Source organism: Ciconia boyciana, chromosome 25 (assembly GCF_034638445.1).
Source record: "Ciconia boyciana chromosome 25, ASM3463844v1, whole genome shotgun sequence".
Classification (NCBI taxonomy): Eukaryota; Metazoa; Chordata; class Aves; order Ciconiiformes; family Ciconiidae; genus Ciconia; species Ciconia boyciana.
This window is the reverse complement of record NC_132958.1, coordinates 3,679,405-3,704,000: the sequence shown is the minus strand read 5'-3', so window position 1 is coordinate 3,704,000 and position 24,596 is coordinate 3,679,405. Positions and strand designations below refer to the sequence as shown.

The window sequence follows — 24,596 nt, the reverse complement described above, 5'->3', positions numbered from 1 at the left end:
AATTATCTCTTGGAGTTAAGCATTGATGGATAGAAGTTTTAATTACCAAACCTTTTCATCCTCCCCCACACACAAAAAGTATATTTTCTGGCATGTTTATTTAATAATAAAATATGATAAAATTATACGTTAGCGGAATAAGTGCATGGTGTGTGTAAAGTACAAGATGAGCTGAAGTCTGTTTTGTCACCAGAGCTGAAAATATTAGCTCCTTTGATCTCTTTGGCTCCAAAGCAGCTCTAGCAAGAGCGCGCAGCACGGCACACGGTGCATCCAGCCCGTGGGGCGGTTTGGGGAGGGTGGACCCCAGCTCCTGCCTCTGCATGTGCCGGCGTGCTCCCCGCTCACGCAGGGCATTAGAGATTGACAGCCTCCACTCCTGCACACGTCCCCATCTCTTGATTTACCCAAAGAGAAGAGCAAGCACAAGCCAGCTGCCTTAATTGCCATGGACAGGGCTAAAGGGTGCCCCTGTCACCCATCAGTATCATTTAGGGCTTGGGAAGTGCCCAACTCCCACGGGGAACGCCCATTAGACCTCCGTGTTCATATCAGTCTTCATTTCATTTGGTCCTTCACACCATTGTCTGGTTCGCGTATCCCGTGCTGTACAGTAACGCTTTCTGATGCATCCGATCCCCTGGCACCGGGACGTGGATGCTGCCACGGCAGAGCATCCAAAACCCAGGTGTTAACAGGGAACAGCAGCAGCTACAGCCTGTTTGAGCCCAGGGAGATATAGATTACCCACTTCCCAATATATAGACATGAAGAGGTTGAGGTTTCCCCCCCGCCTCTTTGCATCGCAGCCTACAAGTAATTCTCCAGCAGGAAATTCCCCCCCCTCCCTTGGAAATTCACAGCCAACCTGCTAATGAGTCTTTGTGAACCTTGTGCCTTCTTACCTCTAATTTTACAGCCTGTTAGGATTTGAGCTCTGTGGACAGCCTCACATTTGGTTTCGAATTATAGGCTGAGTGGCTGTTCTCTCCTATTATTGTGCTGTCAATCTTGTATTAGCACATTATAATATGGTACACTGAATGCATCTGTTCTGTATATCACAAGTCCTAATTGTCATTTGTTGAATCACTTTGTCTTATATGATTGTTAAGCAATTATTTCATCCAAAGCAGCTTAAACTTTGATTACTGTATAGTGTTTACAGGGATCAAAGTAAAATCATCAGCTGTTTCAAACATTTTGCTGTTGAAAGAGGCACAAGCGTCTGTCCCGCACACGCGTGGGTGCCGATACCTAAGCAATGAGGAGAGCAAACTTGATGACCTGGAGGTTCTTGCCATCTCCGAAGCCCGTCCTTCTGCCTGAAGGGGAAGATTATTTGTCCAGGATGGTTAAATGTCCAGCAAACGTGTAGGTAATGAAACAGATGTGAAGTGACATTTCTGCCAAGATCACTCATGGAAAGAGGCTCTCATCGCATGCGGCACCAGCTGTCCCATAGGTCCCCTCCGGTGGGGCAAGGGCCCATCGTGGAATAACACCCCGCACTCCTCCAGTGCTTTCCATCAAGGATGCTCTCCTGGGAAGCGCTCCCGCTCCCCAAGAGGCACAGAAAGTAAAGCAGTGCTTTGCTCAGAGGTGTACGAGGGGGCTTGCATCCCAAACCAGCTCTGCCATGCAAACCTCCACCGAAGCGGAGGCGTTTGCAGCGTGCCAGACCCTGCGTAGTCCTGCCTGGGAGTGGGTCAGGAGAGGACAGGGCTGATGCAGCACAGAAGAGCCTGCAGCACACACATTTGTGCTTTAACACCCCACACTTAAGCCCTCAAAGAGGCACTTTGGTAGCTCGCAGGCCTCACACCAACCCCTCCGCTCAGAAGCCGCTGCAAAGCCGGGAGGGTCCCAGGCGCCAGGGAGCCGCGGGGCTGGCAGCCCTCTGAAGTTGGAGATGCTGGTATGCCACGGCACAGTCCCAGGGCATGGGAACCCAAACCAGCATCAGCTCTAGCAGGGCAAGAGGGAGGGGTTCATCACCAGGGGCTTGGGCTAATCCCCATAATATCTGGCTGACAGCATCAGGAAGGAATGTTGGGCCATTGTTTTTTTTAAGTAGCCCAGACAGGATTGAGAGAAAAACATGCTGGTGGCTCCTTAACCCCAGACGGTTCCACGAGCCAACGAGAATACACAAACTGTCAGGAATCTTCTGCTTGAAACCCATCTTCTTTAATGAGACTTGAATTTAACCTGAGCACCACTCAAAAGCCCCCTCTTTGCCAGCTGCAAATCACTGCCTGACACAACTAGAGCACATCCCAATTAGGAGATAAAGCAGACCTTCTCCTCCTTTTGTTAAAAGCTAATGAATTTCCTCATACAAGTAATTTTCCAAATAATGGGCCCCAGACCCTAGAGCACAGAAACCTTTATAAAACAGGACAGTCCCCAACCCAGCCACCAAGTGTTCACAAAAGGAGGAGAGTCAGGGCCAAGGCTGGGACATAACCAGCAAGCGGACTTTGCCACGGACTCCGGGCACAACCCAAGCTCCTGGGAGATGCTCATTCTCCTGCCCTTCACCCTGGGCATGGCTGCAATCCCCGGTGCCGTGGCAGGGCATGGCTGTGGCTCTCCAGCCCCAGAGCAGCACCCCAGGGTGCTGGTTACATGTTTAGGCACAAAAAGCACATGGAGCTGCTGCTGCATTAAGCCTGATGCTATCCATGAGGACATCATCCCATGGTTCACAGGGTTGGGGGGGCTTTTCCAGCTGCCTTTTCAGCTCCAGTTCATTCTGCCATGGAAATGGTTTTAAATAAGGTACTATGAAAATGTACCATTCTTGAAAGAGCAGAGAAAAGGGGGTGATCTGTACAGCTCCAGAAACAAGTTCTAGCTCATGGATGTGCAAGTTGTCTTCTCAGAGTGATTTGGACAGGAGAAGGTTCTTGCAGAAAACAATTTAAGTCTTAAAAAGTTGTTTGGGGTAGGAACCCTGAGAAAAGCGCTTTATTTCTGAGACACCTGGCCCCTTGGCCAGAGAGCAAGTCCAACCCTGTCCCCACACCTTAAAGGAGCAACAGCACAGCCCAAAAATGTCTAAGGAAGTCGTCAAACCCTGCAATGAAAACAAATCTGGAGGAGCAGGTAAAGGTAGTGCCGTAAACTGCAGCTTGAGAACATCACAGCGGGCAAATTGCTTTTTAACAAGCAGACAAGTTCTATCAATAGCATCTACCGTATGTTTTTATAAAGTGCAGAAATATGTTTTTAAAAGGCCAGTAAATAAAGTTCCTATCGATTTGATCTCAAGTGTAATCTGTTTTTCTGTCTGCCACCAACACTGGTAATAAAACAGAATCATGTAACACGGCATTTCGGCTAATGCAACTATACATCACGGCAGGGGCTGCATGCTCGCTGGCGATCTATCATTTTCTATTGGGATTGCTTAGCTGCAGAATTTATAAACTTGCCCCAAATTGATGCAATGTCCAATTTTCTTTTCCAATTTATTTTTGGTTGAGCAAAGCAATATTGAGGCAGGACAAGGAGGGCACATTTCCTGTCTATCCAGATGTTCTCCACTCTGCTCCTGCTTCCTCCTCAGCCTGGGAAAGGGCCTGGCAGCAGCTCCTCTGCCAGGGTTTTCAGGAGGATGCCAACAGACATTTTAATGGCTGAATTCAGAGTTTGCTCTATGTGACATCTTTGCAGCAGTGCCCAAACACTGCATGAGATGCCTGCAGAGCAAGTTATCCAGTGCTCAGAGGAATCTCCCAGCAAGGACCGAGCATCCTCAGCATCACAGGGCTGCATCTCACCCACCCAGACCTCTGCAACACCAGCATGGACCACGCCGCTGCTCTGCTCCAGCACAGGGCTGTGGGACAGACGCTTCCCACATCCCCAAGCCATGCACATGGCAGTCCTGTATATCTGCGCCCAGCAGCTAAAGGGTTTCCCTGGTACCTGACCCATCAGTCACTGGCCTCCTGCATCTGGCAATGCATCTCTTATTCCTTTGCCCGAGCATGCTGCTCGCAGAGATAGCTGTTATGTCTGGCTGCTGTCTTAGTTGTACCAAAGAAGTCAAAGACTGGTCTTTTGGGAAGGAAAAGCACTGTTTGATAAAGCTGGCTGCAATGCCCCAGTGTCTAAAGTGGATATGCACCAGTATATATATAAAAACCCTATAAATGCACATACAATGATGTATTAAAATCCCCCAGGCCAAGTAGTGGCAGATGCCTATCAAAGCTCAGCTTTGCAAGATGTCACCCCACTTTAAGGTCCTTCACCCACAAACACGTCGACATTGCCTTCACCAAGGAGCATCAAGGCACATCAAGGCTGCGAGCAGAGACCTTCAGCACAGGCGGGGTGAAACATGGCCCCCACCAGACCCGTTACCCATATCTGGAACAAGGATGGGAAATGTCCCATCCCCTCCCTCAGAAAACTGATAAATATTTCCAGAGATAAAAACAAACACTCCACATTTGGCTTTTTTGGTGGTTGTTTTTCTTGAAGAGACAAAGTGTTCCACAGAAAGCAGACACTTCCTACACAAGTTTTCATACTCAAACCCCGAGTTTTCCTGCCATTGATTTTGACGGAAAAAGCGTAGCCAGCCCTTTACCCAGCCCATTTCTCACCACCCCATCCACAAGATCACCAAGCCTAGGCAGGGCCGTAGCACCCCACTGTGCTGAGAAGCATCACATATAGATGGAGATAACTTTAGCAAAGTGAGGTTTCCCATTCTCACTTGGGAATTAAAAAAAAAATCAAGTTCCCCAACCTTAGAAATCCCATTGTAAACCATGAAAAGCAACCCCATCACCTGTGCATGCCTTGGCCCCAGCACAGGGTGAGGCAATTCTTGCTCCCACTTACTTTAGGGTGATCTTTTTTTGGAAAAAGGTTATCCCAAAGCATCCTTACAGGTTCAGGAGTAAGAAAAATATATACATACTTCTATAGAGAAAGCCTGAAGCAATTCAGAGTCAGCTCTCTGCAACCAGTTTAAGGCCAACCAGCTCCTTGGCCAAAATTAAACCCCCAGTTTGCACCCTGCAAAAGCTGGGAGGCTCCCGCTGTGCGGAGCTGGGGACATGTTTCTGGTGAAGGCCAGAGGAGAAAATAAATACAAACCAAGGGAAGCAGCGGGGCCCGTGTCCTCAGATGCCACCTCAGCACAAGATGTGCCGAGTTGTCTTGGAAGGAAACGGTGCCAAATCTGCCAGTGGAGACAAGCCATCAGCCAGCCCCGGTGCCAGCAGGAGCCGCCGGCCCTCTGCAACAGGCTCCCTGGGGACAGGCCTGCCACCCAGTGCTGCAGCTGGCATCCCATCCCAAAATACATATGCACAAGTGACACACGCAGCCAGCTCCCAAGCCCAGCCTGGGTAGGTTTACACACCCGCTCTCATTTTTCAGTTCACAAATGCAAAGCCTGCATCCCCCTGGCACAGCTGGGCAAGGGTCTGGCTCTGCTTGTCCCCCAAATCCTCCCCACAGCCAGCAGCATCGTTTAACTGGACAGAGCAGCATCCACCGGCATCACCACAGCCAAGCCCCTTCCCTTCTCCCTGCCGTGGTTTGCTTTCCAGGACAAAAATAAAAAAGAAAAACAACTGCCTACATCCCCGGGAAACTTTGAACTACTGGAAAGCAATGCACAAGTGATGGATGGTTTTATATACAGCATCCTCTGCCAGGGAGGATTTTTTTTTGGGAAGAATCAGACATCTTTAAGGGAAAGTTATACTTCAAACCATGTGATCAGCAGGGGGAAGAGACTTTCCAGACAGCGATGAAGCAGCCAGAAAAACTGATTCTTAACACTTCAAGGTAAAGCCAAGATGCACAAGAGCCAAGTTTCTCCCTTATTAGCTACAGCCAAAGCATCTCCAGCTGCTGGGGTTGGAGCTAATGATGGGGAAACTGCACATGGCAGTTATCGAGGTGCCGACAAGGACTGCACGGGGGATTTGGGGACAAGGTGATGCCAGCACACCCTCCGACCAGCTGCGGTCCCCAAGCCGGGCAGGTCAGTGGCACACCACAGGTGCAGGATGCCACCCCAACACCCAAAGACCCGCACAACAGCCCGGCTTCTCCTCCTCCTTCCCCCCCTGCCCAGGGCACCCCCCAGCACGGGGGTCACCGGGCCGCCGTCGAGGTGCAGCACCCAGGAGGGACCCAGCGGCTCCCAGTGCTCCCAGTGCCCCCAGTGCCGCGGCGCGGGGGCTCGGGAAGTTCAATGCTGCCACCTGGCGGCGGCGGGCGGCAAGAGCGGCCCCGGCCCGGGGCGAGCGGCCCCGGCCCGGGGCGAGCGGCCCCGGCCCGGGGCGAGCGGCCCCGGCCCGGGGCGAGCGGCCCCGGCCCGGGGCGAGCGGCCCCGGCCCGGGGCGAGCGGGGAGGGGGCTCCCCCTGTGACCGGTAACCACCACCGGACACTGACCCCGTACTGCAAATCCCACGACCCGGGGGCTGCCACGGACATGCAGGCACCAGCCAGGGCCTTACAAGTTTGCCCCCCCCCAAAAAAGGGCCTTACAAGTTTGCCCCCCCCAAAAAAGGGCCTTACAAGTTTGCCCCCCCCCCAAAAAAGGGCCTTACAAGTTTGCCCCCCAAAAAAGGGCCTTACAAGTTTGCCCCCCCCAAAAAAAGGGCCTTACAAGTTTGCCCCCCCCAAAAAAAAGGGCCTTACAAGTTATTGCAAAAAAATCTACACCTACAAATTTTTTGCTACACTGTAGCAAAAATTTAAGTTTACCTGCAGCTCAGCCTCAAACCAAAACCCTGAAGCACCAGGGAAACATAGGACAAAGCTTAGAAAGTCACCCTGATTTCAGGCCCAAGTTTAACAAGCGCAACCCAAGCAGGCGATAGCGCTTGGGCCACGGGACAGCAGCGCAAAGCCGTGCAGAGCACGGGGCAAACAGCTCCCAGGCCGTCCCCAGCACCCAGAGCACCGGCACAGGGTGTCCCTGCCCGGCCCAGCTCCCAGCCAGGCTCAAAGTACAAGCGTGCACATGTTAAAGCAATACTTGCCCAGTGAATTCCTCCCCTGTGATCTGGCTGCACCTTTAATAGGGAGAAGCATGGAGCAGAGGCAGCTGCCCGTGAGCAACGCGACTCAGGACTCACCTTCTCAGCCTGGGGGTACCGAACACGGGGGCTGCCCCACTCCCTGCTGATCCGCCACCGGTACTGGTGGCACTTGGGGATGTACATGCAGCCCACATCGCCCAGCTCTGGGTAGATAATTTCTAAATCCCCTCTGGGGAGAAAATGGGGAGAGAAGAACATGTAGAGTGAGACCACACCATGCAGGCGATGGGAATTAGTGCCACTTCCCAGCTGGGCTCAAGCTGCCATTGCAACACTGGGTGGGAGATGCAGGATCCAGCCTGCTGCCACCACAGGTGTGAGCACAGATAGGCACCCTCCCATGCTGCAACATAACCATGGGGTCTGCTCCCTCTCCCAGGCAGCAGCAAGACTTTAAACATTCATTAGAGCTCAGCACACTCAAGATTGTTCCCAGTATTTTTCATAGTCTTTAAAAATCATAGCCCATATGGGTTAGTCTAAGGCTTGGAGAGCAAAGCTACCCCTGCTCCCCATTGGCCTTGGACAAGCCAAGCCTTCTCCCACTTGCAATATGAAGGCAGAGCCAAGCTTCCTCTGGGTGTTGGACACTGATAGCGCAATAACAGGTCGGATATCTCCAGCTCCAACTTCTGCATTACCTAATGGAGAAAGGGACTACTGGAACAAGCTGTCAGGTCACCTTGGCACATGGAGAGCAAGTCTCAAGGCCACCCTGAAGATTAGCTACCACCAACATGACCCTCACAGGAGGGGCCCTTAAATCCTACAGCCCAGGAGGCTGCTGAGCAAACACCCACAGGAGCACGGGGCTGGCACAAAGGAGGCTGAGGGTTCAAAGCAAGTCACTTCTGCTCATGGTTTGTGGGAGGAAGCTGGGGCCAAGTGAAGCCTCCACTTGCCTTAACCTAGAAGCTGAAGTTACTCATATTTAGAGAGCATTTTGGTTAGCTGAAAAGTAGCAGAGGATGTTTTTGATGCAGAAGCTCCCAGTCATGTGGGATATTAAGAACTCCCCAAAGGCAAGGGGCACACATGCTGCTGCTCACCCAGCCCTGCCTCCCATCTACAGCAACCCACAGGCAACAAAGTTTAAGCCAAGGACCTTCAATATCAAAACACTTGATAAAAGGGTGCATTCAGTGGCTGCTCAGCTGGGGGGGAGCAGCTGATACAGCAGCAAACTGCCTGTGCGCAGCTCCAGGAGAAGCTCCCCAGGCTTCCTCCTCTTCCCATGCCCACACCTCAAGCATTAACATCTCCACAGGATGGGCTTTGAGGTCTGTGGGATGACCTGTTCCAGCACTTTCCTTTGCCACAAGTAGCAACCTTCCTCAAACTTTCTGCAGAAGACATTTGTTATATCTGATGCTGTAAGTCACTTTAAAAGCCTCTGCAAAATGGACCAAGGAACAACTTGAGGTGACCAGAGACACTAAGATCTCAGCTTGCATAAAACAAGAGCTGCGCAGTGTGGCAGGCACTGCTCTGCTTTGCTCTGGCCCAGATTCCTGGCAAAAGGAAGAGAGCAACCAATATTTATAGCCCTGGCAAAGGGGAAGCTGGAATTAACTGTCCCAGGAGGTGACACGCAAGGGCAACACATGACTGGATGCCCAGGGCTGGTGCAGTTTGGAAAGGAGACAGCAGGGAGTCACTCACCTGCAGAACTCACTGTCCGTGTTGCTGAGCATCTGGAAGAAGCAGGTTCCTGAAGGGTCATCTGGCCAGGGGGGCTGCTCCCCCCGGGCAGCAGTGCTGAGCAGGCCAGCAGCCAGCAACACAGCACCCAGGAGCTGCATCCTGCCCTGCAGGGACAGAGAGGGTCAGTCCCACGGGCAGAGCTGTCACCCAGCGCTGCCTCCCCAGCACCCGCTAGCAGCCACAGCATCCCCACCGCCACGCTCTGGCTCAGCCCCCCAAGAAACCAGCTCCAGGCAAAGCACACCCATCCTTACACTTCTGCCCCCATTTCCACCAGTTCTACATCATTAACCCCAATTATGCCAGAAATAAACTCTGTTCCTGCTGCTGCCCCATGCCAGGAAAGACCAAGCCCCCAGCTGCCTCACAGCAAGACCGCATGTCTTAGAGGACCCATTTCTGCCCACCTAAAGGAAGGCACATCGCTACCCTCCCACGCAGCACCAGAGATGTGCACATATGACCTCCCACGCTGGGCAGCCCAGCGATCATCACCTCCATGGGGACCACTGTGACACCGCACTCCAAGCCCAGGCAGCACTGAGAGGGGACAGAGTCCCTGTCTCCAGGTGCTGGGCCTGCTGCTCTCCCTAGGACTCCAACATGATGGAAAAGATTAAAAAATTGGTATCGGGTTTAGTCATGGTCTAACCAAGACAATTACCGATGGATACACGACCAGCCACAACACACTGACCGACACATCCCTGACCCCAGGCAGAGCATCTGCAGGAGAACAGCCCAAGGGTTCACCTTGAACCCAGCCACCCCCTCCAGAGCCAGGGCAGAGCTTTTCCCTGCACAAGGACAGCCCCGGCCACCCATTTTTAAGTCTGTGCAACACAGAAGCCAAGCCTTGAGGATGAGGGGAGCTGGGGTAGGAGGTTTATTACCCACACCCCTGCCAAGCCCAACGCCAGCCCTCGCCTCCCTGGGCTGCACCAAGGTGCCTGCAGCAGCCTGGTGGACCCGGTGGCCAGGGCCACCACAGCTGGCCCTGCAAAGGCACTTACCCACCAGGTCCCGGGAATGGGTGAGCAGCTCCGAGGCAGAGCCTGGAGGTTTGAGGTTGCCACGGAGATGGTTTCCCTGGAAGGAAGGGAAGAAGGGACCGGGAATGAAACTCAGCCCCTGGGAAGGGGCAGCTCATCCTCTAAAGGGAGCATGAAAACAGGCAACAGGTTTTCATCCCACAGCAACCTTCTTTGACTGACCCACCAGCTCTGGGTCCTCACCTGGCCCTAATCCCCCTCTGCCCTGACAGCTTCCCAGCTAATTAGAAAGGATGCAACCCAAACATTTATTTGCACTAGCCCGTCTTCTCCATTGCCTAATCAGTTCTGGATGAGGCATATGCAAAAAACCCACTGTCAGTTGGGAATAGGTATTACAACACATACTGTATCATTATATAATGAAGTACCAGCACGCAGAGCGAACACGAGTAAGTACTAGCGCCACTGTCATTATAGAGAGAAAAAGGCATCAGGCTTAACTAATTAGAAGCATTAATGTACTGGGAATGATCTGGAGGTTTAGGGGCTAATGGCTCAGGTTCCCACGCTACGAGATGGGCAAACCCCATAATTAGAGCCCTGAGCCTGCAAACAGGCTCACGTGAGTAATGCTCTTCCCATCGGAGTCAGGAGCACTGGTTGGCATGAGTCAGGATCACCAAACTGGGGTTTACATCCTCACATGCTATCACAAGCTGGGGGGGGGGTCGATAACCCAGGGCAGCCACACAGGGGGATTGCAGCCCTAGGCAAGGCATGCCCAAGGACTGCTAATCGTTACAGCTGCCCAGAGACTCTGCCACAGAAAAGTGGATTTCTTAGAAAAGCAGGGCTTCCCTTGGAAAGCCGACAGCTCAGCTGAAAGCTTGGCAAGAGGGTGGCAGGCAAAGGGACAGTGGCTTTGACCAGAACAGACACAGGGACTCAGACACAAGGAGAGCTGTAGACATAGACTCTTCCTGCCAAAGTGACTCTCACCATGGTAAACCCATCCATTTTTGCTGTTTGTTTAAGTTTGAAAACAGCAAAGCCGGCACAAGGCTTGCATTGCTGCAGCCCTGGCAGCTCAGACCCCCAGGTCTGTCCCGGAGGAGCATCAGCCCCTTGCAGTAACCAGCTCTGGTTGGTTCCTGCGGTAACTCTACAGAGGTTACCCAAATAACAGCAAAAGCCAGAGACAGGATGAAGTCTGAACAAGCCAAATAGGGGTATTTTAGTTTATTTTAAGCCTAGAGGCAGAGAGAAGCCCTTCACACAGAAACATCAGCCACTTCCATCTGGAGACCTCCCGAGAGGATAGTCATGAAATGGGATCAGCACAGAAGGGTTTGCTGACAGTCAAGGTGCCAAGGGATTCCCTAGGGATGCTCTGGAAGAAAAACCCATGGGAGCAACAATCTCTTGCAGCATCCTGTGTAAGATGAACTATGGCTTTCTCTCTAAAAGCTATTTGCAGAGTAATTACAAAGATCCTATTTCTCCTGCTCGGGAGATGGAGTTGCAAAGGCAGTGGGAAGCCCATGCAGCAAACCCACATCACCAGGGCATAAAACACATGGGAAAGCCATGCTGCTAGGACCAGACAACAGCTCCTGTGCAACACTCCCGCAAGGTCAGATGGGCTCTTGAGGGGCACAAAGCCACCAGATTATTTGCTTTTTAGACACATGCACAGGACAGGGTGACTCAAGAGCCAGCAGCACTGCTGCCAGACCATAGCACGCCTGCCCTGACACAACCCTGCCTGCACAAATACTCCAGGCCTGGCAAACCCACAGAGGGGATGGGTAATTTCCACCAGCATCCATCTCCTCCAGTCTTCTTGCACCTGGAGCTCTTGCAGCCAGGGAGAACCAACAAACCACAGGCCCAAGAGCCCACGTGGAAGAGCCTCTCCTCTGGAGAAGGATCCTCCCATGGGAAAAGACACATCTAGGGGTGTCAAGCCAGGCAGGGAGCATGAGCCAGCCTCCTCTCCCAGCAAGCCAGGTGTTTGCTTGTTGCCTCTCCTGACTAAGCAGTGCAGGACTGCAGGAATCTTGTCTTTCCAGCTGCTGGGAAGCCTCCAGCGCAGTGCTGCAGCTATGCTGCTCAGAGCTGGGGAAGATATTCTCATCCAGCATTTCCCCCCCACACTCAAGAAGGAGATACTGCCCTCACAAACAGATGCTTCACACTTTTTTCCAGAGCCATTATTGAAAACACTACTGTAAAACTCCTCCTGCTCCTCAGTTTTATCATTTGTGCAGACTGGTCTGCCTTGCTGGGCAGCAAACATGACCTGGGGGGTTTAACCATGCTCAGACTATGTACTGCATCTCTGCACATGTAACCCCCTCAGCTTGCCCTGGCCTCTCTCCCTTCCTCTGAACCCCAGCAGAAGGAGAGGGAAGAATTGCTTTTAAGCCACTGTTTAGTTGGAGGATGCCTTAACACAGCCCCGACAGAGCCATGCAGGCTGCACTTGCCACCTTTCCCCATGCCCCATCCTTGCACAGCCCTGGGTGACAGGACCTGGAGGTTCCTGGCTTCCAGCAGGAGCTGATATTTGGGAAGAAAAATAAAGCTTTCAAAGGTACCAAGTCCAGCCAGTGGCTTTCGGATAGATTCATTTTGTTAATCAGATGAGAGCAGCAACAATGTGAAGCCCAAGGAAGCAAAGTGCTGCCTACACATGCTGCAGTCCCACTGTCACTTCAGTTCATTGGGAGGAGATACACATGTCACATGTATTTCCAAACCAAGTCAGGTCCAAAAGCTACTAAAAAAGCCTTTCACAGTTGGCAAAGCTAAGACATAGGTAAGGAAATCATCATTTTTCTATTAATATTAGAGATGAAAAGGCTCTTAATAAAAGGAAGCTACCTTAAGGGTGGGAAGGAAGGGAGAAGTCTGTGGCTTGCTTTAACTGCAACAAAGCACATGTGAAAGCCAAAGCACCTGTGTTGGGAGCCAAGTTACACACATCAGCTGATCCATGGGGCCACAAAAAGGGTGCTTGCAGAGGGAAGGAGAAGGTGGCTTGTTGTAGAGGAGGCAGCAGCCCATCTTGGGTTCTGCTGAGCCCCCCAGCACATCACACCTTTGCAGCTCACCTCTGATACTCTCCCATAGTCCCGTAAGCTGCTACCAAGGTCCCAAAATATTTGCCAGGGAGCACCGAGAGCATTAGGACACAGCTAAACCAAAGATCAAAGTATTTCAAGGAACCCCATGGACATCAGCTGAATCTGACAGGCTCTCAAAGCTTTCACATGCATGCAAAACCTCCAGCTCTGGTGCAGTTTGTTTATTTAATGCTGGGCTTTAATGCAAAACAAGTGTTTCCAGGTCAAAATTTCCCCATAAATGTTCATAAAAGACCAGGTTTTTATTCTGACACAGGCCAAAAACATATTGTTTGTGAGCTTTGGAATTTCCCACCCGAGCTGCTGACTTCCTGTTGATCTTAGTCTAAGATTAACCAGTGCCATTTATAATCCACTTCAGCATTTCTTCTCACTTCACCCAGCACTAAATCCCCACACCATAACAAGCTATTTTATTTCATGGAATCTAAAGTTTACCTCCATCCCATTTCATTAAGCAACCTCAGCTCCCCCCAGACATTAATTGCCTGCAGGGGCAGAGCAGGGAGCATCACTGGGCTTGAGTTTCCCCAGTCCCATTACAGAGGCCTGGCACTGTGGGGGTTTTTTTTCCTCCCAGTTTGTTTCAAGCTAAGTTACAGCTCACCACTGAAGTCCATTAGAAACTCTGTCCCTGTCTTGCTACATAGCCAAGACAGTTGCTTTGTTTTAATGCTCATGAAAACAAGGATTTATTTTGCATTAAGGCATTTCTGGGCAATAAATGTGTTCCTTGCACTCCCACCCAAGACTCCCAAGCACTAGTCCAGCTGCTGCAGAGAGCTCAGCTTTTCCTTCAAAGTCCAACATTTTCCTCTGATTTCCTCTCTGCCTCAGTTTCCCTGTGGGGGGCATCACAGAGGGTCCCATGAGCAAAGCACCCAAGAAACTCGCACAGAAACCAATTCCTACAGCCTGAACAACAGCTAAAAAAGTATTTCTGCTGTTGATACCTACCAGCAAGACTGTAGGAAGCAAAGGACTTGGCAGAGCCTCGGCAGCCAGGGGAATTTCCTCAATCTTTGCCTTGCAGGAAGCCAATTTTTCACATATTTTTTCCATAGCAATCAGCAAAGGAAACTAAAACCCACATCCTTTCTCCCCATTCATAACCTGCTGCACCTCCAGCCATGCTCTGGCCATGCTGTGCCTCTTACCTTGCCTCTTCATAGGCTGTCCTCACATTTCCCTCTTTGCACAGCTAAGAATTTATTTCCCAGCTTCAACTGAATGACCACAAGGTCATCTTCACCTTGCCCCAACCAACCCACAGGGCAAGAGCTTTGTGAATTGAAAAAGCACTCGTCCCAGAACGGGCCATAAATTTGCATCTGCACTAATTTGCAGAGCCAGCTCTCCTTCTTGGAGAATTTTAAGGTTCTGGGAAGAGTTAAGTGGATTTAGGGGACATGACAGCTTTATTCAGCTCCAGTGGTGGTCTCCAGTTTTCCTGGGTCTGTCTAGTGCCACATAAGAATCAGGAATTAAAGAACCAGGTTGTCACTCAGAAAACAAAGGTTCCCTCAGCTAACTGCCCAGCAGCAGTGCCAGCCCTTCCATGTGTTACTAGAATAAAAGTAATCTGAACTGCTCAGGGGAGACAGATTATATCACTGGCTAGGTCACACAAGTGCAAGAGTTCAATAGCTGAGCCTGTATTTCTGGGTCTCTACAGTATTAATGAGATGCTGGGGCAAAATACAGAGCCAATGTGGTTGCATTCACCCCTCCCCAAACCCCCCCAAGCAGACCCCTATAAGCCTGCAGACTGAAACAGCAGAGCTTTGCATTTTGCAAAACACCAGGCACAGATCCACGGTGCAGCCCAGGAGATTAACAGAGAAGGATTTTTGGCTTCTCTTTGTACCTGCCAAAGCCCCAGGCCTGAACTCTCACCCTTGCCTGCCCCATTTTCCTAGCACGCAGCTGTGTCCGGTCAAGCTGGATTAAATCCTGCCACTGTCACCACCAGCAGTGGAGAAAGTCCTGAGTGACCAAGGAGGAAGGGTCAGAGCCCCAAAAGGGTGTTTGGAGCTGCAGCACCCACCTCCTCCTGCAGCACCCTCTGAGCAGGAATCTCTATGGGAGCAGGGAGGGGATGCATGATGCTTTTTGCCCTTTGAAGTTGCCAACACCTTGCAGGCTCCTGCCCTCACATCCCACCAGGAGAAGATGCAGCACAGCACAAACCAAGCAGCAGCACAGACCCAGGGCTGCTGTGAGCCCCCAAAGCCTTCCCTGGCAGCCAAGAGCCCCCCCAAGTCCCAGCCCCTCTCCTTTAGCTGGGCATCACAGGAGCACTCAGAAAAGGATGATTATTCAATATTTGCCAGGCAATAAGCATATAGCGGGGTGCAGTCCCCCGAGCCTGGCAGCAGCCCACAGAGCCACCCCTGCACGTGGGGATCACCCCCTTCTCCTGCCAGCCCAATCCCTTCCCAAACCTCAGCTCCAGCAGCACCACAAGCAGGAACACGTTTCAGCCCCTGCAGCTCCTAACACCGCGCTTGCCCCAGCACGCCTGCACAGCGCACGAGACCCAGCAGCACCTTCACCCATGAGGTTGCATGGCTCGGGGACAGGGCCACAGGCCTCTGCACCCCATCCAAACCATTTGGGTGCTCGCCCCATCCATGAACTCCTCTCCCACAGGAACATCTGGTACCCAGGAGCCAGCTGGCACATTTTGGGGAGGGTCACAGGGCAGCTGCGGTCTGCACAGCAGCTTCGGGAGCAGAGCCTGGGGGAGATGACCTTGGCAGCAGGCATCGCTGGGAGCCGGCCGGTTGCACGCTTGCAGGCTGGATGCGCAGCGTTGCACAACCACACCTGCCAGAGCCCACCCCGCCACGGCAGGCACCTTGTGACTGCTCCTGCCAGAGCTGCAGCTCTTTCCGGGGAAGGTCTTCTATTTTGGGAAGAATGTTTTCATTTGGCCTATATTAAGCGCATACATTTTGCAGTCACAAGGCAGGCGCAGAGCTGTGCAGGAGCTTCCTTTCCTTCAGCACCAGCAACTCTGCAGCTTGGCAGATCCTGGATCCCAGCAGTGCTGGTGTGCACACAGCTGGGCCCGTGGCTCACCAGGGCACTGCCTGATGCAGTTAGCTCCCATTTGTACCCCTCCGTTCACACACTTGCTGAGAGGCTGCTGCAACCCACCAGGGAGCTGCTCAGCTCCTCTCTAAGCTTCAGGCTCAAGCACCAGCACTAAGGACCCCCCACCCTGCTCCTGGAGACAGGGGAAGCCACTAAGCATTGCTGCAAACACCAACACCCAACAGCAGCGTGGAGGTAAAGCATTGAGAAACCCTCAGGTGTGGCCTCTGCTTAACCTACCACCCATGCTCCCCAGGGATGCTGCGTGGGCAGGGTACAGCACAGGGACTGGGTTATGGAGGGGTCATCCAGGCACTTTCACCTTTCTTTCTTCTTTCCCCCCCTTCTTCTGGACACCACACCCTGGCAAGAAGGTGTGTATCTGCCCCGTGCTTTGTGGATGCCCTAATTGCGGTTACAGCCCTTTAGGGATGACAGCAAAAAAAATAAACAAGCACCCATTCCTGGTCCTTGACACCTCACCAGCCAGGCTGGGTGATGCTCCTGGGAAAGCCCTGGGGCAGCAGGTTAATGAGGAGCTGGGGATGAGGAAGAAGCATCCTCTGCTCTGACTCAGATCTGGCTGAGCCTGGCTCCATGAGTCGCCACATCAGGGTGCAATGGGCTGGCAGGACCTCGCTGCTTCACCCACCCGCTGCCCACCCTGCTGCTCCCCCCAGCCAGCCAGGCACTGGGACCTACGTGGAATTTAGGCTGGCTGAGCAGGGATGTCTATAAATAGCACCGTTTCAGATTCAGCCTGCATGTGGCTCTTCCCTTCAGCCCCCAGTTTATTTTCTCCCTCTTTCAGTGGCTCTCTGCAGCCTCAGATGAAGGGGAACACAGGCTGGACCCTTCAGTAAGTCACACAGACAAGACAGGGAGACAGACTAGTTAAATTAGTCCAAATCCCCAATGTCAATGCACTTACACCAGATTAACTTTTGCATCAATAGACTACCAACTCACACTAAACTGGCTTAACCCTTCCTTAAATGGGTTTAACTAGTCTGCCGCAGGGGGCTCGTACAGGTTTAATGAGCTCGGCTACGGTGCTTTCCCAGGAAGCCCTGAGCCCCCATCACGGCTCCATGCAGAGGGTAGCCCCAGGCCCCCCCAAAGCTGGTTTGTGGGCTGGAAGGAGGAGAGGGTCCTTCCCACGGGTACCCACAGTTGCAGGGAAATGCCAGAGCATGGGTACCTTCTCCCAAAGGTTTTTCCAGCTCCCCCCTCCCCAGGCATTTCCTCCCAGACCCTTGGCACCCTGGTTCTGAAAGGGACCCCAAAATGACCCCTATTTACTGCTCCCCCCACCCTGGCAGGGCTGACAGAGCCCCTTTACACCCCAACAAACCAACCAGCTGCAAAACAAGAGGGAAAACAGCCTGACACCCCCCAACACACAGCAAACCAGCCCCCCCACACACACACTTTTCCACCTACCCCTCTTTACACCACCAGTATCCCCAGTCCCACAGCAGCAGAGGAGCCAGCAGCAGAGGGGAGCCTGTGCCCAGCCAGGCCTGGCAGAGCCCCAGCCCCACAGCCAGCTCCTTGGCAGGGCTGAGCCCTGGAGCTGGCTCAGAGGCTGAGCAGGGGCAGTTTGCAAAGGCAAGGGCTGGCACCCCCAGGGTGAACCTCACAGCCGGGACATGAGCTAACACCGCAGTTTGCAGAAGTCAGAGCCATTTGCAGGATGCTCCGAGTTGCACAGAGCAAGCAGCTGCAAACCAGGCATTGCTCTGGGCAGGGAACAGCTTCCTTGCTCTGTGACCCAGCAACACAGGAGCCTTTTTAGTACCTGCCACAAAATTAGGCATAAAATCCCCCTAGCTTCCCTTTCTAGCTTAGCTCAGCTTGGGCCAGAGCAAATGGCTCTGCCTCCCATGAGAACATACTGCATGTGTGAGTAAGCCCCGGGTGCTGGCCACATGCAGCAGCAGCACCCAAGGCATAACAGCATCTCAATTAGAAGGTGAGGCAAGACTTGCACCAGCAAAAAAAATGCCATGCGTGTGCCGAGCAGCACGTTACTGCCTGTTATCAGCTAAATCAGTACCTGCAGACAGCATTCTCCAGAAGTGCTCCAGTCCCTCCAAGAAGAGCAGCCTGAGCAGAGCTGGTTCAGGCCCAGGGGCTCCTCCTGCCTCTTTTTAAGCCCGACAGACACCTGCTGCCCATCACCCCATTAGCTCCCTCCTTTCCCATTGACTCACCAGCTGGTCCCACTGAGTCAGCCCTTCGAACCACCTCTCCTTTCCGTGGCCTGTGGCCATTTCCCCGGTCCTTTGGTTCCCATTGACTCACTGCTGCTCATCCAAAGCTCACCCTCCCCTTTCCATTCCCATCCTCGTCGCTTCTGGTCACTGTGAGTCCCCCCCGCCCCGGTACCTGCCTTCCTCCTCACCAGCACCATGCCGGCAGCATCCCTGATGAGCTGCAAGGAGCATCCCGGTGAGGGACCTGCAGCTCGTGGCTCCCCAAAGCACCCTCCAACCTGTGCAGAAGCACCATTGCCAAGCCCCGAGGCTGCAGGGAGTGTTTGCTTTTTCAGGGGCGAAGGATTCCCCTCCATTTCGCGCTCTGGCTGGCATCTTTTGCTGTGTTTCCTTCCACGGACCATGGAAGAAATAGCAAATGATTTGCAGTATTTAGATGTCATCAACGGCTCTAACATATTCCTTCACGTTTCCCATCCATCCCTCCATCCAGGTTCATTTTCTCCAGCTGCAATATGGAAAGCATTTAGGAATGAGTCTGAAAGACTTTGGAAGTGTAGGGAAATGGGATTTTCGGGAGCGGGGAGGCGTGGGCCCCGGCGCGTGCCGTGCCTCCGGCGCACCCAGAGCCGGGCTGAACGGCTCCGAGTGGAAAATTCCTGTCTGTTGAGCTCGGATTGTGGTTCAACAGGTTTTAGTCCCAGCCCCTTTATTTGTGTCAGTGCAAAAACTCATCCCTAGGGCATTTGTTTGGATCACATGGGCGAGCATATAAAAATGGGTCCTACCTGTCCAGGCCAGTTAGCACCTCGGGAAAGCGAAGGCGGCTGCTGGACCGGAGGGGAGAGCTGCGGGACGGTGCAGAGCCAGTGCATGCAGGTAACCGTGCCGGCTGCCCGGAGCAAATTTATCCCCCATTTTTTTCCCCAGGGCTTTGCCAGGACCAGCCCCGGTAGCGGCGATGGGGTATGGCAAGGCTGAGGGCTTTTCCCCTGTGCGGGGGGATGCAAAGGGCTGTAAGGGTTGAGGGTTTGGAAATGGGTCAGTGGGCTGCACCAGAGCGGAGGTGGTTCATGCCACAGGAGTAGCTCCAAGTGCTGCCTCAGGCTGTTTCCAGCCATGTGGGCTGCGGGCTGATGCAGACCCTCTGGAGCGGGCGATGCCCTCAGCTCCTCATTCCCCCATTGCCCCTTCGCTCCCCTTCGAGCTGTCGAGAATCGGGCTGTCAGGCCCCGACGGGGCTCCGCGGGGCGTGTTGGTGGCAATCGGGGTTTAGCAAGTAGCCCGTGGCCAGTGCGGGCGGAGAGGAGGGCGCTGGGGCAGAGCCACGTGCGAGAAGACACCAAGTTGTGGGGGCGAGGAGTCTTCCAGCGTGGGACGGATGCCACCCTGCTGTCCCACGGGAACAGGGAGGATAAAACTGGTGACTCTCCATGGCTGCTATTTGCTGCTTCAATAAAGGGGTGTTGATGTCTCCTGGCAGGTAGTCGGGAAGTCCATGCAGCCACCAAACGCTGCCGTCACCTCCCTGCCCGCCTGCCTACCTGCCTTGCCCGCAGTCTCCCGCTGCCTGCAGCCCGCCTGGCAGGGCGATAGGCAGCACTGCTGCTGCTTCATTTGGCCGGGAGCCGTTAGGGTAGGAAGTGGTTTTGGGGGCTGGGGTGCTGTTTCACAAGCAAGGGCAGGAGGCACAGCCGCTCTCCTGTGGGCCACCACTTGCAGTGGTGGGGAAAGGGGGTGATGCTCCCGCTCACCCACCCGTGAGCCTCTGCCCTGGCCTGTCCCTCGTGCTGGCAACTGCACGGGGTGTTCTGACACCCCATGTCCCCTCTTTTCCTGCCTTTCAAACAGGCGTTGCCACTGAGACAGACCCAGGCAGCTCCCCCGCTCCCTCCCTCACCCCCCGGGTCCTGCCGGGGGCTTTGGGATCCGAGAAGTTTTCTCTCTACCCAGCATTGCTTCTTTCCCTTCCTCTGCTCTCCATCCCTACTGGAGACAGTTGCTTAGAAACAGACTCCTTGCTCTTTGATTTTTTAATTCTTTTTTTTTTTTTAATGTGGAGATATTTTTAATGTGGAGCCCCCCCCAGACTCCGCACCATGCTCTGTGCCGGGCGCTGGCTGCAGCCAGACCCAGGGACAAGACCCAGGAGGTCCCACTTTCCCCCTTCTCGCTGAGCATCGGTCCCCAAGCTGCGGCAAGCCAGGCAGACACCCACCCCGCACCCATAGCAGCTCCCCGGCTGCGATGTGAGAATTAATTCCTTGGGGCTGTTTGCTCAGGGAGTTATTTTCTTCTTCTGATGAAGAGCCCAGGATCGTTGGCAACGCTATCAGCCTATTTTTGCCCTGCTCTCCCTAGCAAGAGAACCAGGAGAAAAGGGAAACAGAGAAGCCACAGGATGCACCGTTATAAGAGGAACTTTCCCCAAATAGAAGCTTTTCACAGTTTTTTCACGAGGCGTCAGCAGCTCTTAATACTGTACGAAGCTGTGAATACTGCATGAAGCAGCCGGCCGGCGGGGAGCCTGTAAATGTTTCAGGCTGCAGCTGCAGCCCTCCTGCGAGCGCGAGGCCAGCCACGCATACCCAAAAACTGGCTGGGGTGCTGGGGGGAAGCAGCTGGAGGAGCAGCCTTAGCTGCGATTTCGTATCGGCAGCGCTTTCTGCACCAATCAGGGTGGTAAATCCAATGTATCCCAGCTGGAGGGTGCAGAAATCCTGCACGTATGGACCGAGACCTTGAATTTTGCCCTGACCCAGTTTCCAGCTGCAAAAGATCTGTCTGGAGAGCCCCAGATGTTCATTAGCTCTGCGCTGGGGTAAAGGGAGGGATGCTTTGCTTGTATAAAATGTTGCGTTTTACAGGAGTACATGGTTCCTTCTGGGTTTAAATATTTATAAACTGAGTGATGAATCCCTGAAATTCTGCAGTGGTATCGATGGCAGGATGAGTTATCACCCGTGGCGTATCAGGTGGCTGTATTTCAGGGCTGGGAGACGGGATCCAGGCATGTAGCTGGGTCATAATATGTGTGGAGAGTGAATTTCCAGGGCACCCCAGTCTCCTAGCTTGGAGATGGACCCCGTTGTTCTGGCAGGACAGGGGATGAAAGGTGCAGAAATGCTCTTTTTGCTTGTTTTAGACCTTTCCCTCTGGTATCAGCTGTTTTCTGGACTCTCCTTTGCAGTCCACTCCCCACCAGCGCAGTGGCACATCCCATCGTGCCGTCTCCAGCGGCACAGGGTCCCTTTGCCCCCGCTGTTCCCCCATCGCGATCTGGTTGGGTTTTGCCATTTTTGCAAAGTGCTGGTTGGAAACTTCTCCTGCTTGCTGGGTCCAAGTGGATATTAAGCCCATAAAAACCATTTGTCTGAGCTGCCTTCTCCCTCCCTGGCTGCCCGGCGAGGGAAGGCTGAGCTCTCCCAGTGCTGCTGATGGAGCTGGGAAGCCCACGTAGATGCCCGGGGCAGCTGCCCTGAGCAAGGAGACCACTTGTAGCATCACCCAGGAAGAAAAGCTGCAGGGTTTGGGGTTTTCAGAGCAGAAAAATGGAGGGGTGACCCTAATTTATCTTCCTGGGTGGATCTGGGGAAGGACCCAGCACCATGGTGGGTGTCTGAAACCCACTCCCCGGCAGGAGCCAGGCGTCTGCTGGCTTTGCCAGGAGCGAAGCCCAGGCTGGACTCTGCTCCAGCCTGACGTGTGCAGGCACCGTTGTTCCGGTGACAGGAGAAGGAGGAGGGAGCCCTGCTGCCCTGCCTCCTTCCAGAGCTCGCAGGAGGCGAGCATTGCCCGAAGCAAACGTGCCAGCGGGCTCGGTGGTCTGCTGGCCACCCTGGGAGCCAGGCACTGCTCGGGGTGCATGTGGCCGCAGGGAAGGCTCTTAGCCCAAGGGCAAGGTGCTTGGAGCAGGGGAGTGGTACTGGGGGACCCCTTGACCACCCTGGCCAGCCCCTGGGGCCGAGGGGAGGCTGTCACTGTGAAACCCAGCACAGGGCTTCAGTGAAAGGGACGGGTCTGTGCGCGCCTGTTGCATATATCTGTGTATCTATATATCTCCCCCTCGGCTGCTTTGTACGGTGAAGGTGGTGGCATGGGGAGAGCAGACCTGGCAGCGAGATGTAGGGACGGCGGGCAGGGCCGCTCGGTGGACGAGGGACAGCCCTCTCCCCACGCAAGGACACGTCTTGGCCAGCCCCGGTGGCCATGAGGACTTGCCTTCCCAAAGGCTTTCTGTCCCCAGGGTAAAGGGGTGACACCGTGCAGGGGTGGGGGGGGGAAGTCCACGTTTGGGGTGTTTTCACAGAGCCCTTCTGCTGTCTCCTTTCAGAGTCTGCCAAGAGAAAGAGATGGAAACCCAAGGGAAAGGCAGCCCCGCCGGGAAGATGACTGCAATGGCTCACAGCCTGTAAGTATCTGCCCACCATGGCGCTGGCTCCTCCAGCCTCCCGGTTCAGGCACTTTTCCTCTGGCCACTTTCCCCAGGGGACTTTGCTCTTTGCTCCCCTCTGACACACGCCACCGCAACGTCTCCGTTCCCCCACGGATAAGGCGGAAAACTCGCGGCAGGGCTTAGGGCAGAGCAAGGCAAAGGCAGGTCCCCCACGGCGGGGGCTGTGGGAGCGCGTGGTCCGGGGCTGCCGGAGGGTGTCGGGGTGTCTCCTCGCTGCAAATCCACGCTTGCCGGGGTGCTGCTGGCGAGGGATGCATTGCCTTGGTCTGTCGCAGCCCTTCAGGCTTCTGCAAGGTGAATAACGCTGAGCTCAGCTTTTATATTTGGGGATCAGGGTGGGGGGCATTGGCGTGGGCAGAGCTGGGAAGGCTACGGCGGTTGCAGAGCATTTGCTGGCTGCTCCAAGGAGCGAAAGGAAAATGGGTTTGCATCCCTGCGTCCGTCCCCCCGCATGATGGGGGAGCAGCAGTGCAAGCTGGCCTGCCAGCCCCCAGCAAGGCTGGGCAGGGGCGCGGGGAGCACCCGGGAGGGCTGGAAACACCGCTGGCATTAAACCCGAGAGAGTCATAAAGTTTACAGGGGAGGGCACGGCTGGAGCAATGTCCGCTCACGTCTCTGATATCCGGAGAGCTTCTTCATTCCTTGCTGGGAAGGGGGAGATGGAGGGAGGAAGATGCTATGGGGTGAAAACGGGTGCTTGTTCCCAGTGGTGCGAGCTCCCCCGTGCTCAGCCATCGGGTTCGGAGCTCTTTGCCTGGGAGCGAGGGTGATTACGGAGCCGGGCAGATGGGAGCCCTTTGGGAGAAGTTCAGGAGGCTTAAGTTGGAGAGACATGGGAGCAGGGAGCAAACGGCCTTTTAATTACAGCCCTGCCAGCGGCAGCAGTGCTGAGGGAGGGGAGCTATCGCCTGCAGCCGTGCCATGCCGTGGGCAGCCGTGCCATGCCGTGGGCAGCCGTGCCATGCCGTGGGCAGCCATGCCATGCCGTGGGCAGCCATGCCATGCCACGGCGTGGGCTCGCTGGGGAGCAGTGGGATGCAGCGACTCGGCTGAGACTTGTGTTTCTCCTCCCCCGGAGCAGAGGGGCTGCGAGTAGCGGCCACATACTCTGTAGATGCTCCCGAGCCCCTTCCCCTCCCCGGTGCCCTCCCCGGTGCCTCCCACTGCCGGCTCTCTCTTCCCGGCAAAGCTTCCTGCCGGGAAAGGGGCCCGTGCGAGTGCCGCAGCCCGGGTGTTTCGGCTGCAAGTGACAATTGTGCTTTTGTTTTGCCTAGCAGGGAGGGGGGCAGGCGGGAATTCGGCTGCCCAGAAAGCTGCCAGGAACTCTTTATGCCACAATTAAGCACCTGCTACAAGAGAGCAAATAAGCCAAATCATGCGGCTGGCAAACAAGCTTTACGTGTTCCTTCCCCGTGACCCACTCCAAGAAGAAGAAAGCTCAAAGCTGCAGCTCGGCTGCTCGCAGCTCCCGTTGCAGGGGAATAAATAGCTTCGCCGTGAAGCCGATAGCTTCGCTGCCGGCTCGCGGTCCCGGTGCGGGCACGGAGGCAGCGCTGGGAGCTGCCTATGCCCGGCTTGAAAGCCAAAGGGCTCCCCCCTCCCCAAATAAGTGACTCCGTCTCCTTCTGCTATGGAGAGAGAGATCCCCGTCCTGCGAGTTAGGTGAGGCGGGGGGCAATGCCGGGAGGCTGGGATGGGGGGCCGGGCCGGGCGTCTGCTGGGGCTGTGATGTAAAGGTGCGAGGTGAGGTGAGCGCTGAGGTCTTGATGCCGGCTGATGCAGCGTTGCATCAGTGCCGGCCATGCCGCGGGCTGCTGGCCGGCCTGGTCTGAGCGGAAAGGAAGCGGGGGGCCGAGCTTAGCATGGCTCGGCGGAGGCGATGCGGGGG

General features: G+C 54.3%; 1 protein-coding gene across 3 annotated transcripts in view; it reads right to left on the bottom strand.

Moving 5' to 3' along the window:
* Nucleotides 1–18,258, bottom strand: part of PEBP4 (phosphatidylethanolamine binding protein 4) — an 80,977-nt gene extending 62,719 nt beyond the window's left edge. The window contains exons 1-4 of one of the 3 annotated variants that reach the window (XM_072846150.1): nt 18,250–18,258; nt 9,804–9,879; nt 8,749–8,894; nt 7,123–7,255 (exon numbers count right to left, since the gene is read on the bottom strand). In XM_072846150.1, the coding sequence (XP_072702251.1) occupies nt 7,123–7,255; nt 8,749–8,888 (273 nt within the window). In that variant the 5' untranslated portion in view covers nt 8,889–8,894; nt 9,804–9,879; nt 18,250–18,258. Of the gene's footprint in view, nt 1–7,122; nt 7,256–8,748; nt 8,895–9,803; nt 9,880–13,891; nt 13,944–17,476; nt 17,609–18,249 lie in introns of those variants that run through there. The other 2 variants (XM_072846149.1, XM_072846148.1) reach the window with 2 other exon arrangements.
* Nucleotides 18,259–24,596: the final 6,338 nt, after the last annotated feature.